Below are 19,433 nucleotides of genomic sequence, written 5' to 3'. Positions count from 1 at the left end.
GTATGTATCAGTAAGTGATACGAGTAACATATGTTACAAACAATTGTCCCTATTAAACAGAACTTTGTAAAATAAATAAATAATAAAAATTCTCTAAATACAAACGAAAATTGCAATCGAAATCAGTTAAAATAAAAAATAGTCTTAAGGCAAGAGGGTTAGAATAGATGAGAATAGAACATAAATAATAAGAAACAAAATAATTGTACCCAGGAAAAACATTATTTAATCACAGTTCTTCAAATGAGTTGATATTGCTTCAGCCTTGAGTGTATTTATGTCTTCATCAATGTGGTTTTAGAGCCAGCTCCACAATGAAGTGACAGATCCCCCCTCACAAGGTTCATCGGGTTGTGGACACGCCACCACTTGTCCCTCTGCACTTTTACTACACCATCTAAAAGATAAATAAAAATAGATGAAGAATTACAACAGGTACAACCAAGAAATACATCATTTACAAGAGATGTATTCATTCATCAACATATCAGAGCCATAACCTTAGAACAATGTGATAATGTAGATCAACTATATAGAGTTTGGTATTAAATCAGGTCATACACTCACCATTACCTTCAGTTTTGCTTACTCAATCCTTCCCGTCCGACAAAAAGTAAGATATACAATCCAGGGTAGAAAAGGGTAAACTCAGGGAGGCTACAGAGTAACAAAATCAAAAAGTTTGAGAATAAATTGTTCAATTGTACAATTTCATCTCCTATCTCAGTCCAGGATCTCTTTGATGCACCAGCAGCACAGCAGGAAGTACAGGCACTCCTTCATGGAGCGGATGAACCCATAGGCGACGTTCCCACCCAGGAGGTTCTTGCCCCGGCCCAGGCCCATGGCCATGTCGCGGAGGTTCTGCCCCAGGGAGGAGGGCATGGCCTGGGGCAGAGGGCGCTCGGGATGCATGCTTCAGGTGGAGACGACCAGGAGGAGGAACAGCAGCACTGGCAGAGCAGGAGGAGAGGAGACGGCGACCAGTGGAGCTGCTGACTTGTTCTGTGGACACACAGCCTTCTGTCACGTCCAATACAGAGAGCGAGAGGGGCAGAGGAAGAGAGAGATATTTCTCCACTCTTCTTCAGAAACACCACAAACAGACTAATTAGGTCCTTGTTTACCTGCGCTCCGCGCGTCCCCCGTGTTCTGTGGCTTCAGCTGTAATCCTCCATGAATCAGCTGCCCAGTACACGAGGTCCGCTGCTACACAAAGGGAGGCTTCCAGCAGAGCTGAAGTAACTCCACCACCTGCCCACGCTTTCTATTCTAGAAGTTTGTTCTGTTTTAATTATAGAGTTGCTTGTTGTTGATGTGCGACCAAAAGGACATGTATGTCCGGACTTTGTAAGCTATTAGCCTTTTAGTCAGGGATCAATACGAATAGCTCAGCGGAAAACATAGTTAAAGAATAAAACCAACAAGGCAGATTATTCATATATGTATTTCTATATGCAGGATTTTTTTTTACAGATACAGGTGTAGACAGACATGTTTTAAAAAAAAATAATAATACGAAAACGCAGGAAAGTAAAAATCAACATTTGTGCAGGCTATAATTAAAAGTAACCTTTGGCTTCCATAAACAAATTAATACAATAAGGTACATCAACATCATACACGGTAACACCACCAACGACAACTAGAAATGTAAAAAGTAGGATCATGCAACAAAAGGCAACTGTGATGAGTAATGAGAACACAAGATCGATTCACTGATTACAGACACACGGGTCCGTCCACACACCAACATTTACACACAAAGGTTGAAGCTTTTTTTTTGTTGTGACCTACATGACCCCCTGAACTAGATGGAGTCGTGACAGACCTGGCTGTCATGACCCCTGAACTAGATGGAGTCGTGACAGACCTGGCTGTCATGACCCCTGAACTAGATGGAGTCGTGACAGACCTGGCTGTCCCTTTGGTAAAACACAAAGGAGTCACCTCTACCGGTCAACAGTCAGGATGGAGGATTACAAATCCTACCAGTAGTTTGGCGTTAATCTGGTATAGTTAGACTGAGTTTACTGGACTAATACGAACAAAACCTGGAAGCTCCCGGTCTTCAGAAGTGTCTTTAATAACCACCCAGAGGGAGACGTCTACATTAACGGCCAGGGAGGAGCCCCCAAACCACGTGACATCAGGTTACCACAACCAGCCAGACCAGCCACAAACCAGCCAACCAGACAACCAGCTATAAACCTCAGCAAATCCATTAAGTCGAGAGAGAGATTGCCATCACAGACTCTAGCGATATGTGTGTATATATATATGTGTGTGTGTATGTGATCTGGGAGGTGTGTGTTAAAGTTCTCCTCCAGACGACTACTGTTGAACTAAGAACATCAGGTGACTGCATTGAAGCAACATGACCGCATTAAACAAACAAGGCACAGAGTAAAAGATAGAAAACACTGACAAAAAGAGAGAGAGAGAAGAGAAAGAGAGAGAGAGGCGGGGGCCAGTCTAAGAACAGTACTCTGACTTCTCCAAGCAAAAGTAAGGCTAATACATTTGATTGATATCAGCAATGCAGCAAAAAAGTTTTCTTTAAAAAACAACCCTCCTCCCTTTATGAGGAGGTCAACTGTCTCCATTGTGATCTAAAAAACAGCAAAATGCAAACATACAACCACTTCTACTACTAACGGCAAACAGAAGCGTCACATTTGCAGAGGAATTCATTGCTCAGACTGCTCAGGGGGCCCCGTGCAGTGGGAGGGCCAAGCACTAAACCGTTCTTTCAAAGCACAAAGAGACAGTGTCACAGATTGTCTATGCAAACTTTAAAAAAAAAACAATAAAAACATTGACAAGCCAAATGTCAGCACGATCCTGCTCACATCTTACAATTAATAAGTTACGTCTTTAGATGACATCAAAAGTCCTTAGCGATGGGCTCTCCTTTGCGATGGCATTGAACTCAGAACAGTGTCCGAGAGCGTTCCCTGTACAACAGATCCGTCTGCTCAGCACCGCCCTTACAGATAAACATGCAGTTGGCTTCAGCGGTTAATGATAAGCGCCATGGATTTTCTCCACCTTGGGCAACCAAACGCAACCCATTCTTTGGCGTTGGCTAGAACGTCGGAGTGCAGAGGAGGTGAAGGCGAGTGTGTGCATACGGGCTGGGAGGAGCGCAGACAGCAGTACGGACGGCTCTCAACAGGAGATCTGTGATGTCAAAAGCAGGTCTGGGGCTGAGAAATTGATCTTTGCAAAAGAAAAGTCAAATACAACTTGTGTGTAGACCATGATGGTTACTGAGAAAGGGTGCATTGGCATATCGATCCCCCCTTTTTGCATACAGGCTGCCCTCTGACAGCCACAGGTATCACTCAGGGGGATGGGGGGTTCATCATAAGGGTCGTGACAGCGTAGGAGACTGCACAGGAGTCCTGATTTGAGCGGAAACAAACTTTGCAATGCATCCTCACTGAGCAGGGTTCATCTTGTCAGCCAATACATCATAGAAGACGGGGTGCAACCAGTCCAACCACAGCATCTAGGGCCCCCCCCCCCACCCAGACTAGGCCCCTCTCCTCGCCCGTCCCTTATAGGACTCTTCTTTATTTCAACACTTTTGTCTACTTTTTTAATACATCATTTTGAGTATTTACAAATGAGTGGTGCCATTTTGATTAGTGACCAATACTTCGATACCAAGCTGGATTTAGCAGGTGGGTGGGGGGTATTCCAGGTTCACAGTAGGCTGTAAGACGTTGCAGCGCTTTGACTTGTCGTTGGATGAGGGATTTCAGAGAGGGGGTAGGAGGGAGAGACATGGCAGAGTTCACAGTCTTACTGTCCAAGGACAGGAGCATGTTGCCTGCGACGGCAGTAAGCAACGGGATTTGGCAGAGGTCATTTTTTTCTTGGTTTTTCTTTTGCGATTGCCGTGTCTATTTTAAGTTCAAAAGTCTGTGTGGTTGTGTAGTGTTGCTTTTGTGTGTGGACGACCACACTTTTGCTATACGTTTCCCTTTTGGGGAGTTTCATCAGGAGTGTATAATTTTGGGAGTGTTTATGTGCGGTAGGGTTCGGTGTGTAAATGCAGGGTTGTACATATCTCCATGTCATGGTGTGTGTGTATGGTTCTGTGTGTATGTATATATGCGTGCGTGTGTGTGTGTGTGTGTGTGTGCGCTCAGGTCCTGCGCTCCACCGGCTGCTGCAGACACACCTCGCTGCCCGCCGACACGATGGGCAGCCTGTTGTCCATGTGGTAGCTGATGAGGTGACTCACACTCTCAAAGCGGTGGTCCTTTGTGCGCACCTGAGAAAACACAAACACATAAGGGGGGGGTGAGCTCCTCTGATTACAACGAATGAAACTCCTTATCTGTGCGCTCTGACAGGCACGATGAAAACACACTTCAACAAGAGGAGGAAAGAGGTGGAGTGAGAGCAGCCACCGACGAACACAGAAAACATACGATGCAACACAAATTAAATATGAGAGAGCAAATATCACAGAATACTTACAAAATAAACTACAAACTCAAACAAACAAACACTCCAATGACTACAAATACAAATAATTAAATAGCAAATCAATGTGTTGTACTAATCCTCGCCCCCCCCCCTCACTCCACCAGCAGCAGGTGCTTGGGTTGGGCTGCCCCCCCCCCCCCCGGACTCACCCCCCCCCCCCCCCACACCACTCACCACTCCCTCAGGGTCCACCAGCAGCAGGTGTTTGGGCTGCCCCCCCCCCCGGACTCACCCCCCCCCCACACCACTCACCACTCCCTCAGGGTCCACCAGCAGCAGGTGCTTGGGCTGCCCCCCCTGCTGCCCCGTCAGGACATACTGCCCGGGCGTGGTCCCCGACTCCCGCACCAGGAAGTCCCCGTCCCGCGTCAGCAGCCTCTCCGCCGGCCTGCGGCTCAGGCTGCCGTGGAACCAGGCCTCGCACTGCAGCTGCTCCACCAGCGGGGGCGCCGCCGACACGGGGCCCAGGCCCCCGGAGACCCCCAGGGCATCGTCGAAGGGCTCTGGGAGAGACAGGGCACCCGGGGTTAGTGCTGTGTCGCTGTAGCCAATGTTCAGCAAAGGAAGCGTTTTAAACACTTAAACATTGATTGGCGGTAGTTCTCTTACTCATGTCAAATGCATCTCTATGAGCGTTTCCATTGGCCGCAGATGCCAGAGGGCGGGTTTTATCCACGTTGACGTACGATGGGTCGTCAAAGAGCTCCCGCCCACCTTCTTTGGCCCCCACTAACAAAAAGAAAGAAGAATTTTTGAACTCAGGTACCTGAGAGATGAATTAACCTGAATACAAATTGTCATTTCCAAATAATTGTCACCAAGATTTTAAAAAGCATTGCAGTACAAAGCTTGCAATTTCAGGTCTTGGGTTTTCTTTCAACAAAGGAAACATCATGTTGCATGTGTGGGCGGGCGTTCTGTCAGAGCAGCGGTGTACAGCTCCGGCTCAGAGAGCCAGCGCTCACCGCAAGCCACTCGTGGCTTCTTCCATCTGCTTCCACGAATAGTGAGAGAGTTAAGAGACATGCTGACATTCAGAAGATGAAAAAAAAAAACATGCTACACTTTATTTAGATTGCTTCTTTAACCCTGAGAGGAGGGAGTGTAAGTTGTGATATAATCAAATCAAGGGAAAAGAGTGAGAGACGATAAAGTGAGTATGATATTAAACAGAAAGTTTTAATTTACACACAGTGCTGCTACACCTGGCAGCACTGTGTATAAAGTGAGTATAATATTACACACAGTGCTGCTATACCGGGCAGCACTGTGTATAAAGTGAGTATAATATTACACACAGTGCTGCTATACCTGGCAGCGGAGGAAGGGGTTGTTTGTGGATGTCGTTCTGCCCCTGCTGGACATAGGGCTGCAATAAAGAATAAAAACATATAAATATATATACACAACTATTGACACAGATGTATAAATAAGTAAGTAACACATACACAAAAATGTTTTATTCTCCCCTAATAGAGTGTGTGTGTGTGTGTGTGTGTGTGTGTGTGTGTGTGTGTGTGTGTGTGTGTGTGTGTGTGTGTGTGTGTGTGTGTACCAGCGTGGCCCCGGGCCGGGCCCTCATGTCCACCAGGCCCCCAGGTGGAGGCTGTTTCCCGGGGAAGTTGTTGTAGTACGGGACCTCTGGGGGGGCAGCGGCCTCGTCTTCCTCCTCCTCCCACGCAGAGCCGTCGAAAGGAGCCATCCTGCACATCACAGAGACTCCATCTATCACATCACAGAGACCACGTCCTCCATCTATCACATCACAGAGACTCCATCTATCACATCACAGAGACTCCATCTATCACATCACAGAGACCACGTCCTCCATCTATCACATCACAGAGACTCCATCTATCACATCACAGAGACTCCATCTATCACATCACAGAGACCACTTCCTCCATCTATCACATCACAGAGACTCCATCTATCACATCACAGAGACTCCATCTATCCCATCACAGAGACCACGTCCTCCATCTATCACATCACAGAGACTCCATCTATCACATCACAGAGACCACGTCCTCCATCTATCACATCACAGAGACTCCATCTATCACATCACAGAGACAACGTCCCCCACTATCACATCACAGAGACTCCATCTATCACATCACAGAGACTCCATCTATCACATCACAGAGACTCCATCTATCACATCACAGAGACCACGTCCTCCAACTATCACATCACAGAGACTCCATCTTTCACATCACACCATAGACCAGCTCCATCTATCACATCACACAGTAGACCATCTCCATCTATCACATCACAGAGACTCCATCTATCACATCACAGAGACCACGTCACACCATAGACCAGCTCCATCTATCACATCACACCGTAGACCAGCTCCATCTATCACATCCTCCATCTATCACATCACAGAGACTCCATCTATCACATCACAGAGACAACGTCCTCCATCTATCACATCACAGAGACTCCATCTATCACATCACAGAGACCACATCCTCCATCTATCACATCACAGAGACTCCATCTATCACATCACACCATAGACCAGCTCCATCTATCACATCACAGAGACCACGTCACACCGTAGACCAGCTCCATCTATCACATCACAGAGACCACGTCACACCGTAGCCCAGCTCCATCTATCACATCACACCGTAGACCAGCTCCATCTATCACATCACAGAGACTCCATCTATCACATCACAGAGACCACGTCACACCGTAGACCAGCTCCATCTATCAAAGGACTGGCTGTTTTCACAGCTTATCATAAGAATCATTTCCTATAATGGACTAGAAAGTAAAACACTTCCCCAATACCAAATGTTTCAATAACTGAGTGATCCATTAACCTTTGTATTCCTTTATCTACAGCGAGCTCTTTGATTTGGTTATTTGAGGTTATGGCGGCCCTCGCTGCGGGCCCCTGGTGGTCAGAGCCCCAGAGGTTCTGCTCTGAGTGTGGAGGTCCTCTGTCAGGGGTCAGGGGTTCTGCTCTGAGTGTGGAGGTCCTCTGTCAGGGGTCAGGGGTTCTGCTCTGAGTGTGGAGGTCCTCTGTCAGGGGTCAGGGGTTCTGCTCTGAGTGTGGAGGTCCTCTGTCAGGGGTCAGGGGTTCTGCTCTGAGTGTGGAGGTCCTCTCACTCACCTGTCGTGGGGGGTGACCAGCTTGGGGGGGTTCTTTAGGTACTGTTTGAAGCGCAGCTCAAACGCCTGGCCGATGGTGCTGATCACTTCCTGAGCAAGGCCCTCGGAGCACTCCAGGATATGACACGCTGCATTCAGGAAATGACACCACAAAGAAAGAAAGAAAGAAAGAAAGAGAGAGAGAGCAGCTGCTGTATTAGAATGAAAAATATCAACAGCACAGCAGACAAGTCCAGCTCGATATGGACGCAATGAGCGGATGGATTGATTAGTGGACTGTTTAAGCGGCGATCCATACATTGGAAAGCTTGCTGATATCAACATGATGGAGAGGATACAGTCGGTGCTTTGTTCAGTAAGGGCTCCACCCACCTCTCTGGTTGACGGGGTCTTTGGCCACGTACGCTACATACTCCGCCGTATCCTGAGGGAACATAACCAAGGGCAGACCATGAGGAAGGGCAGAGCTATGATGGGGAAGTGTCACCGGGGGTGAGGTAAATACTATTTTAATAGGGGAATAAGGTTAAGGAAGGACCAAGGGCTAAAAAGACCAAAAGGGCAGTCACCAGTTGAAGTTGCAATACGTAGCATTTCAACTACATTTCAATGTTCTTTATGTGCCTATGACGAGAAATGAAGATGAGAATTGAGGAAGGAAACTGTGAAATAGAATTTCCCTAAGGGGACAACTAATAAACTAACTAACTAACTAACTAGCTCGTAGCTTCAACTACCTGCACACATCTGTAGTCTATGCTGATTGTAAGTGATTTAAATATTTTTATCAATAAATTAACATCCTATAACCGATAGTAAGCCTACAAATGAGAGATGCTGGCCAGCCGTAACTCTCTCCGTATAACATTACTATCGACACTCCCAAAAGCCTTTGGACTCACGCTAGCCAGAGCCGGGCTACGCTGGTTACAAAGCCAGTAAGAGTGGACTGTTATTGAGTTTATTTTCATCCTGAACGTTAACGGTATACTTATTGGGAGTGGCTCAACCTTGCACATTGCGACTTTAAGCAAAGAAGTTATTATTTTTTTTGTATAAATATAAAGAATGATGGAACAGAAAAAAGCAGAGGGCTACTGGGACTGTTGGTTGCCGGCCGACAGGAAGGACAAAGATGTAGGCAGAGGATGTGAGAGAGCCTAAGTGAGGGAGGAGATGGTGGGGAGGGAGAAGGGGTGAGTGGAGGGACAGAGAGTGAGAGACGGGTGAGACTCACTGGGTCTCCTCCAGAGGCGAACGAGATGGACTGCATATGATGATTGGCGATTATCTGTTGGCAAAAATAAGAGAGAGAGAGAGAGAGAGAGAGAGAGAGAGAGAGAGAGAGAGAGAGAGAGAGAGAGAGAGAGAGAGAGAGAGAGAGAGAGAGAGAGAGAGAGAGAGAGAGAGAGAGAGAGAACATGGGTGAATTGATGGATGTGTTGAGGTGAAGGCATGGGGTGGAGAAAGGGACATGGGAGTCATTACTTCAAAATAAAAGCCCCTCTTCTTTCACCTAATACAACAGACTGCTACATCTGCAAAACAAAATAAAGAGGGGATCTGAACGACAGCCACAGAAGCACTCTGCAGTAGGAACCCATGCCAGGTCGATAACAACACGTGCTAATGCTCCACTGCACATTGTGCGGCTTGGTTTGTGGGTGTGTGCGGCCCCCATGTCTTTATGTGTTATGTGTCTGTTAATGCATGTGCACAGCACACTGTACGCCTCACCACAGAAACGTGCATCGCACAGTAGCCATTAGCTCATTAGAGGAGACTAGGACGAGCACATCCTGCCCCAAGGCATCATGGGAACTGGGAGGATGCTGAAGTGCTATTTGTTCACCAGTCAGGGGAAATATACTAAATTGTACAGTAAACAATAATAAACAGTGGTTGGATTAACACATACTTTACATCAGTCAATCAAATGCCACTGATGTGTGAAACAAGCGGAATGCTATTGCTGATCTGCTAATGAATATGTTTCCAGCATATGAATGTGTTACAAATAATGTGCGACCGTGTGTGTAACAACGAAACAAGCAGCCGATCAGCTTGAGTTCAGAACGGCCTTTTGATCCATATCCGCTGAATACCATGATGATAGGACAGATGTTTTTACCCACATCAGGCATCTAAAATGAAGTCCAATATACTCTGTGCTGCAGGAGTGAGTCTTGTTTGAATAGAACGGCCCTCTGGCCAACAGCCACGGCCCGCAGCAGAAAGAGCCACGCCTAAGAAGGCAGATACTCAGAGAGCTGAGGCCAGCGGGCGGTGGCCCCCCCGGCAGGCCCACCTGTTTACAGTCAGCTGCCAGCAGGTTGAGGCTGCTGGTGGACACCGTCAGGCTGATGGTCATGCCGGCAAACTGCAGATTGCTCTTCCCCAGGATGGATGTCAGACAGCGGGAAGACGGCTGGGGGAGAGGAAGAAAAAGGAGGAAGACAATACATGAGACAGGTTACAGCGTTTATATCAAGGGATATTATTGTAATTATATTATACTGCAAATTGTATTCGAATGTTCCCCCACTGTGTGTGTGTGTGTGTGTGTGTGTGTGTGTGTGTGTGTGTGTGTGTGTGTGTGTGTGTGTGTGTGTGTGTGTGTGTGTGTGTGTGTGCGTGTGCGTCAGCTGTAACAGCTGCAAAGAGAAAGCGACCCTGTCTAACCAGACCAACTGTGGCCAAAGAGAGAGCAGACAGACAAGAGGGCTCCCTGACTGCCAGGGCTGTTCAGTCAGACATCTTGTTGACGGCCCTAGGCTTCATGTTCTTGTGGCTACATTATAGCTGTAGCTGGTATGATATATTTCAATTTATTTTGGTTTTAAGACGGTTGCCAAAGGCTCTGAGCACTGTATCAAACACAGTCAGGTCTATTCTGGTCAGGTCCTAGAACTGGGATTTGAGTTTGGTGTTAAATTGGCAGACATTCCTTGGTCCAACCCAGCGTTGTGGTTACTGTCGGCGGCCACCTGTTTTATAGCCTGTTGTTTGGCTCCATCTTTTTAGGCTAACAAGAAGGCTATGTTCACACACACACACACACACACACACACACACACACACACACACACACACACACATACACACACACACACACACACACACACACACACAGCTGTACCCCACACTGATGGGGCCAGTCTGGGTTTATGCTGTCGATCAGGATAGTCTGACACTGTCTCCATAAATCAACATCTAGCAGACTTCTCTAGGCTCCCTGGTGACACGAGAGGGGAAGAGAGAGGGAGGGAGGGAAAGAGAGAGAGGGAGGGAGGGAGAGAGGGAGAGAGGAGAGAGAGAGAGAGAGAGAGAGAGAGAGAGAGAGAGAGAGAGAGAGAGAGAGAGAGAGAGGAAGGGAGGGAAAGAGAGAGAGGGAGGGAAAGAGTGATTGGTAATTACCTGCTGGTAGATCACAGGACTGTATCACCACAGGACTGTATCATCATCCTAAACTCGTGTGTGTGTGTGTGTTTATGTGTGTGTCTATGTGTGTGTGTCAGACAACAGAGTGAGTCCAAGTGAACGGCTGACCACAGAGTGACGCTATATCCAGCTCTCATATGGACAACCCTTCCCAGTGCAGCCCACTTAAGACGTATAAATAAATAATGACCAGTACGGCTAGTGTGTGTTCATGTGTGTGCATGCGTGTTGCGTGCACGTGTGTGTGTGTGTGTGTGTGTGTGTGTGTGTGCCCAGTATACCTTTCTCCTGCGCTGGGCTCCTTTGGCTCCGGGTACCGCCTCACAGACCACCGAGATGGCCTCTCTGAAACACGCACCACAACACGCATCGCTTTACCGGTCGGCTTTCCACTGCTCGCACTCACAACTTCCTGGAATCTGCAGCGCTGTGCAGCAGCCTGAATGAGGTCTGGCGTTGAGCAATAGGGTTTATCGTCCCCGGCAACAGTGCATTTTTTTGTTGTTGTTACTTTTAATGCCACAGTGACAAACATCTCACTGGAAACATGTAAGAAACCACCACCACCATTACAACAGAGCCTTCGCATTTAGGAGCCAAGCAGAGCGTAGGAGCAGACCGCATACTGCACACAATGCTAATACATAACATATACACACATATATATACATATATATACATATACACATATACATATACACACATATATACACATATATACATATATATACATATACATATATATACATATACACATACATATATATACACATACATATATATACACATACACATATATATATATATATATATATATATATATATATATATATATATATATATATATATATATATATATATACATATATATATACATATACACATATATATATATATATATATATATATATATATACATATACACATACATATACACATACACATACATATATATACACACATATATATACATTTATAAAACGGGGGGCCTAAATCAAGCGATCTGATTGGTTCCCAACCGTTGTATATTGAGCGTATACACACAGCTATGACGCCCGTTCAGTTTACAGAGTCCAGTATCACTCCGCGCCTAACTTGAACTGTTGTTTATTTATATATAAAAGCGATAGCATAGTTCACTGAAGCCTAAAAAGCCAATAAAGCAAAGCAGTAAAGCAATAGGCACACGGTCGCCGGCAATTTAGCCTTCTAAATTGCTAAATTGCCGGCGATCCAAGCTACCGTCTCTAGCCTTCTCTCTGAAGGACGCTAGTGTGTTGCATAGCAACCGCTGTACACTTTGCCGGCAGCCGGGAGGGACTACTTTTCTGTATTCGTTAAAAAAAAATGCTTTTCCGACTTTCTAGCTTTTTCAAAATTGAGGGTGTCTATGACTTTAATTTCGCCATATTTACGTAACCGTTTTATAAAAGCAATAGATCACTTCAGTCAGTGATATACGCTCATTATACCACAGTGAAGGGGGTCGCCGCCCCTCCGCTGCGCGTCGGGACGGACAACGCCCCTTAACTGTGGTATAATGAGCGTATACCACGGCCTGTCGTGATCTATTGCTTAAATATATACACATATATATATATATATATATATGTATGTGTATATATATACATATATACACATACATATATATACATATACATACATATATTATATACATATACATACATATATTATATACATACATACATATATATTATATACATACACACATATATATTGATATTTATGTATATATATATATATATATATATATATATATATATATATATATATACACACACACACATATACATACATACATACATAGTACATATATACATAAATATCATGCAAAGGAAACAAAAGGCAAGAAGAGAAACCGAGAGCATGAGCAGAATGAAGAGACAAGGTGAGGGAGGCAGAAAAACAATGTTCTGTAGCAGCACCACGGTGTGCATCTCAACCATCACCACCTCATAGCGGCACGAGGCACGAGGCACCAGGAGGACAGCAACGATGGTCCTACCTGGTGACCTGAGTCCTGGTGTTGAAGTCCAGGGCTCTCATGGACTGCAGGACCTCCACACAGCCCATGTACTGGACAGGAAACAGGAAGCAGATGCATTCATGGCCCAAACTTCCTACATCACATGCTTGGAAAACAACTGAGCAGCACTTACTTTGACTTAACCCATTTAAAATGAGAAAGTAATACAGCAGACACGGACGCCAATTTATTAAAGGAAACTAGACCCAAAGCTACTGGTAACATAGGAGGGCATTAGCCACATAGAGCAGCACCAGACCTACTGGTTACATAGAGCAGCACCAGACCTACTGGTTACATAGAGCAGCACCAGAGCTACTGGTTACATAGAGCAGCACCAGACCTACTGGTTACATAGAGCAGCACCAGACCTACTGGTTACATAGAGCAGCACCAGAGCTACTGGTTACATAGAGCAGCACCAGACCTACTGGTTACATAGAGCAGCACCAGACCTACTGGTTACATAGAGCATGGTCTAGTGGAGGTGTTTACCCTGACGCTGTAGGACACCCCCGCCGTGCTGACCACGCTGTCCGAGTGCAGCCAGCCCCGGGTGGGCTTGTTGACGAACGAGCCGTGGCGGGTCCACTCGTCTCCACCCAGCTGCCCGCCTTCCACCCGCGCCCGCCTGGACGCCCCGCCCAGCCGGTTCATGTCCTGCAAGGGGGGGCGAGGTGGGGGAGAGGGGGCCGTTAGGAGGGGGGGACACAGCCGGCGAGCGGGCGGCGGGGAGGAGCCCGTGCTGCTCCGCTCGTCCCCGGGCGACTCCGCGGCCGGCGGCGGCCTGCTGGACGCCCAGCGGCCTGGGAGCAGAGTGGCCGAGACCCCCAGGCGGAGGGAGCCCATCCTGGGGAAGAAGGAGCACAGCGTGGTGGGGCTGTTCTCGGCCGGGCGGGGGGACGACGGCAGGATGGGAGTGAGAGAGGAGGAGGAAAAGGACGAGGGCAGGCCCGGTGAAGGGGTGAGGGGGGTGAGGGGGGTGGAGGGCGGGAGAGAGGAGGGATTGGAGTTTGTCTCATCAGTGGAGCTCAGGGATTCACTCCGAAAAAAGGTGTACTTGGTTTTTGGGACGAGCTCCATTGTATGATTTTCTGGGAAACTTCAGGCGCTAGAATTGCAGTCTTTTTTTTTGTCTGGTGGTGATTAAAGCACTCCTTCACACACAGCCATCTGGTTATCTTGCTCAGTGTCTGGGCTGTGTCCATCTGTCCTCATGTCTCTGCTCCCACTGCTGGGCGGCCAACACAAAAGCCTTTCAAAAACAAACCCTTTATCCGCGGGTACAGAAGAGCCTAGTGAGGCCCAGGGTGGCTGCAGTGCTTTCCAGTGCGTGCCTGCAGTCTGATGAAGAGAGTGAGCATTTGCGGGACCAGCGCAGATCATGTTGTCTTTAGGTCTTCAAACTGCATCGGGGTTTGTGTTCTCCAGGGAAAGGGTACGGGAAGTTCAGGGCTTATCTTTTTGTTTTGTTGCTATCATGTAAAAGTAAACGTGTGGGTGTCTCAGGCCCGAGCCAGACAGCTCCCTGTGAGATCCAGCCGTAGCAAGCACCATGGACGATCAGCAGGAGTGACGTCTCTCGGTAGAGCACCGGACACACAGCATGTGTTTTGCTGTATTAAGAGATATTGTGTGCATACTGTATGTACATGCGGGAGTAATCCTATTTCCCCCCCTTGCCAGTCAGTTAAGTGTGTGCGTGTCAGTGTTTGTATTCTGCGTGCACGTGTGCAGCAGCCTCCCTGTGGCAGTACTTTGCGGCCTGACATGGGCCCATAAAATCCAATCATCTGCCTAAGAGCATATCAGGTGGGGACACACGTACACACACACACACACATTTACAACACACTGGCTCACACTGCCCCCGCCCCCCCTGGTTAATATTTCACTGTACACCTGCAGGCTGCAGAGTAAAAATAGACTGACTGAGGAGGAGGAGACCTATGGACGTATGCCCAGTCTAGTTCACTTCCTTTTAAAACTGTTTTTTCACCCGACTCCAACTATTCTTTCTCTGTCACTCCCGCTCCCTCTTCCTCCACACGGTTTCGTGTGCCCTCACACTGGCTGCGGCGCCCTTCCTCTCCGCCTGGCCTTCCTCCTCCCTCTTCCTCCAGATGATTTCCGGCACCGCCACCTTCCCTACTTTCTCGGCGTTCCTCGCCCCGGTCTCCCTGTCTCCTGCTCCCCCCGCGGCCGCTGCCCGGCTCCTCTCCTGGAAGCCGTCTCTCTTCCTCCACACGATGTAGTCGGCCAGCCGCTGTCTCTCCAGCGCCTCCGCCCTCTCCCTGACCACCACCTCCTCCCTCCTCTTCCAGATGACCTCCCGCTCCCCGCCGCCCCCTCCCACGTTGGCCTGCCCGTTCTCCAGGCTGCCCCCTGCGCTGACCCCTCTCTCCACTGGGTGCGTCTACTCTACTCTACCCTACCCCTCGGGCTCCACAACACCAGCTATGGCTTGGGCCCAACTATTGGTTTTTCTTTGTTTCCTTTTCCTTAAAAACAGACACCAGTAGAGATGAACAGAACCGGCTCCGGGTTGGTATCAAGACCAGGAGCCTGTGTCACCTCACTGAGTTTCCTGATATGGCTGACAGGAGGCAGACTGCACCTGGTTTGAAGTTCTGTAAAACATAAACTGGCAACCTTGGTGTGAGTGTTAAGAGCACCATTAAGAGTTAAGTTGAAGTTGCATTAGTGAGTCTGAGATGTTGTGTAGGTCTGCTACAGCGCCGCGCCGTATTGCGGTAGCACGGTGGTGATGTAACACTAGAGAATATAGGTCATTGGCTGGCGATGACTACCGCCGGGCTATGTTATGATGGTAATGAGCCCTGATTGGTCTGTTTCTTAACGTCTGACCCAAGATTCCCTGAATGCTGTTGAAGGATCATCTAAGCTCAGTGTGAAGCCGACCCCCCCAACTCTAATAATTAAAGATGAACAATGCCCTGCCAAGCCTGCTTATGCTTTGTCTTGCTGCTGCCACGGAAACAGTCTTGTTCAAAGTAAGAAGAAAAAGGGTTGCAACAATACCTGAGAAAAGTGCATTGGCATTGCCCAAAAACATAGGACCAAGCCCAATGAGATACCCCCACCAAGCTCAATGAGATACCACCAAGCTCAATGAGATACCACCAAGCTCAATGAGATACCACCAAGCTCAATAAGATATCATCAAGCTCAATGAGATACCACCAAGCCCAATAAGATACCACCAAGCTCAATGAGATACCACCAAGCTCAATGAGATACCACCAAGCCCAATAAGATACCACCAAGCTCAATGAGATACCACCAAGCTCAATGAGATACCACCAAGCTCAATGAGATATCACAAAGCCCAATAAGATACCACCAAGCCCAATAAGATACCACCATGCACCACTACACCCCGGCCCTCCTACACTTCCTTCCTTATCTCGGCTTTCAGATCTGCTGAGCACAGAGTAATCTCTTAGATCTTATTTATTTAAGATTTATTTAAATAGGGACAGATACAAAAACATAGATAAGCTTGAAACAGTCATCTGATGTATGCATCATAGTGTTTTTAGCCAAAGCTGATTCACGCCACTTGTCCCTAAGACTCCCTTCTACAGTCTAGTGCACATACTGACCAGCACATGATGCTTAGCTCCAGCTAAAAGGCAGACAGCAGTCTCGTCGTGAACAGTCTGTGGGCCGCACAGCAAGACCCTCTGAGCAGAAAAGGTATGTAATGCAACCGTTATAAAACCTGCCCCCTTTAAAGACGCCGTCCTTGAATGTCTGCCGCTCACAGCAAACCAAAACTTTGAATCTAGCAAGTGAAGACGCTAGTGTGACCGAGAGCAACAGCTTGTTGTGGGTGCCCCGCATCTCCCAGGGACAGATGACGCCCGCCTACACCCGTCTAGCACCGTGGAGGAACGTGGGCAGACACTAGCTAGACATCCGTCTGGCCCGCCATGTAGCACCCCAGGAGGGCGCAGGGCGTACAGTATGGCTGTAGAAGTTATAAAAAACACAGCAGAGGAACACTCAGCTCAAAGAGAAGAGGGGGGACCGGTGTGGTCTGACTCTGAGACCCCCGACCTGAGACAACCTTTGAACTGACGAAGGACAAACGCAGCAGACGGAAGGTCAGGTGAGAGGAGACAAAGTGGACTCCTAAAAAGGGACAGCCTGAGTCGCCTACACCGATGGAAAATAACTGGTGGGGCTTCACAAACATAAAGACATTAGAGGCACCAGTAAAACTAATAATCTAAATCAGATTCATGCAATCAAATCCAATGCCTAAAAAAAATAATCCAATTATTGTTATTATTGTTTTCTCAAAGGGGGGATGTGAGCTGCTGATTTAGGCAGCGGTGACAAAAGGCCGGTTTGACTGTGGGACTAAGACACTGCAGGGAGGGGGGGGGGGGGGGGGGGGGGGGAGTCCTTAAACAACCCTGACGCTCCGTCTGAAACCAGACAGCCTCCACACACCACTGTGTGAATACCAAAGACGTTCCCGCCAGGGCACCACCTCCACACAGACACCTACCCAGTTACATGCACCAGCTCCTTTCTGTCTGATTGCTATAAAAAAGGAGGCAGAATAGAGGCAATGAAAAACAAGAAACTTTACATCTTGTTCCGTCTGCTTGCGACTACAGTTGCCATGGCAACAGACATCAAAAGAAAGGCCTGCATGAATAAATGTTCACCCTAACAACAGCAGAATTCACCAGACCAAAAAAAAGAAGAGAGAAGAGACTAGCCGTCTGATAATAAAACAGGCATGCAGGGCAGCCGCACGTGAGAGCTACTCCCTCCAGCACAGACCCGGCTACAGACGCTACACACACAGTGATCAATAGGCTTCAGGAAATGATCAAAGTTGGGTCTGCGTCGCGCCAGCCAGCCCTACAGCCCCGATCAATGATGACAGCGCTGGCTCCATGCACTCACCCCGGCTGGGACATGCCACACTGGACTGGTGACTGTAGCTAACAGACGACAATAGACAACAACACTAGTCACTCGCCGATAACTAAACAACATCAAAAGAGCTTTAAAAACTTGTATAAAAAACAACCTGAATAGTGAATATTAAAAACTATGGTTTGGATCGTTGATAATAACTTCACCAAGGCTTATCTCCACAAAGTCAAAAGTAAACATCAGCCACAAACATTTGATCAACAACGCAACAATTCTTCTGCACTGCACTTTTCTTTTGTCCAATCCTGATGTTCTGTTGTTCCAACACAAACACAAGCGTAAATAGTGAGGCTTCCTTCATAAGAGCACCGTGCTGATAATCCATCCAGGCTAGAAGCCAGCGCTCCAGGAGAGGAGGAATGTTCTACTGCTGCAGCCGATCACTCCTCTTCCTCCTCTTCCTCCTTGTCCCCTGCACTCCCAGGGAGCGTGCGCCTCCTCTGATCTGCTCCTTAGACTCGGTTAATTCACAGAGTCTCAGCCGGTGAGCATGCTCTTCATCTCTCCTTCCCTCCTTCCTTTTGTAATGCTATCGCTCCTCCACTTCACTTCTCCTCCCCCTTCTCTCTCTCTCTCTCTCTCGCTCTATCCCTCTCTCCTTCTCTGTCAGCGCATGAGGAAATGGCAGAGTTGGACGATTGGGCAGAGATTGTCCTTCATTGTGCTCTTCTGCTCGCCTGTCTCTCGTTTCCCCCTTCCTGCCTGCCTTCCTACCACCTCTCTGTGTGAGAGCAGCGTTCTCCCCTCCTCCCAGACGGGTTGGGTGATGTTCACCCCCCCCCCGCCGTCCCCGCACACACACACCTCCCTCTGCATCCTTTATGAAACACACACACACACACACACACACACACACACACACACACACACACACACACACACACACACACACACACACACACACACACACACACACACACACACACACACACACACACACACACACTGCTGCTGCCGCCTCCACCTCCTCCACCTCTCCCCATCCTGTTTCCTCTCTCTCTCCCTTCCTCTCCTTTCTCCCCCCTCAGTCAGTTGGCTGTATATGCACCAGCGCAGTAAAACACTGTCCAAACAGTAAGGCATGCACAGAAAGGACAGACCGGGGTGAGCCATGGAGGACACCGAGAGAGCGAGTGAGAGAGTGAGAGAGTGAGAGAGAGTGACCATGTGGGCTGTTGAGATGCTCCTCCCTTATTCATGCTTAGTAACCTGAGAAATGCAGAGGGAGAACAGGGAGGGTGGGGCAGAGGGGAGCCAGAGGAGCGACTCCCCGGCTGTTTGGAGGGAGTCCGATTTGAGGTCATTGTGAATAACCTTAACAAAAACA

At 47.9% G+C, this 19,433-nt stretch overlaps 2 protein-coding genes across 3 annotated transcripts; both read right to left on the bottom strand.

Moving 5' to 3' along the window:
• Nucleotides 1-723: 723 nt before the first annotated feature.
• On the bottom strand, nt 724-1,233 carry lenep (lens epithelial protein; the record flags this gene model as incomplete). Its single annotated transcript, XM_084472157.1, has 1 exon — nt 724-1,233. Exon 1 carries the CDS (start codon nt 913-915, stop codon nt 724-726), a length of 192 nt encoding a protein of 63 aa, XP_084328283.1. The 5' UTR covers nt 916-1,233.
• A 198-nt stretch (nt 1,234-1,431) lies between these two features.
• Nucleotides 1,432-15,578, bottom strand: shc1 (SHC (Src homology 2 domain containing) transforming protein 1). Of its 2 annotated transcripts, XR_014636768.1 has the most exons (13): nt 13,622-15,578; nt 13,106-13,176; nt 11,361-11,424; nt 9,947-10,066; nt 8,876-8,929; nt 8,011-8,062; nt 7,640-7,766; nt 6,059-6,206; nt 5,815-5,872; nt 5,113-5,232; nt 4,756-5,006; nt 1,916-4,285; nt 1,432-1,873 (listed from the first exon to the last, which is right to left on the bottom strand). XR_014636768.1 is itself a non-coding variant. In XM_084472083.1 (12 exons), the coding sequence occupies exons 1-12, from the start codon at nt 14,207-14,209 to the stop codon at nt 4,157-4,159; spliced, it is 1,782 nt and encodes a 593-aa protein (XP_084328209.1). In that variant the 5' UTR covers nt 14,210-15,578; the 3' UTR covers nt 1,432-4,156. The 2 variants fall into 2 exon arrangements, 1 of the variants encoding a protein (XP_084328209.1); XM_084472083.1 differs by having other exon boundaries at nt 1,432-4,285.
• Nucleotides 15,579-19,433: the final 3,855 nt, after the last annotated feature.

Source organism: Micromesistius poutassou (assembly GCF_964030765.1).
Source record: "Micromesistius poutassou genome assembly, chromosome: 8".
Classification (NCBI taxonomy): domain Eukaryota; kingdom Metazoa; phylum Chordata; class Actinopteri; order Gadiformes; family Gadidae; genus Micromesistius; species Micromesistius poutassou.
The sequence above is the reverse complement of the archived record's forward strand: the minus strand, read 5'-3'. Positions and strand labels throughout refer to the sequence as shown.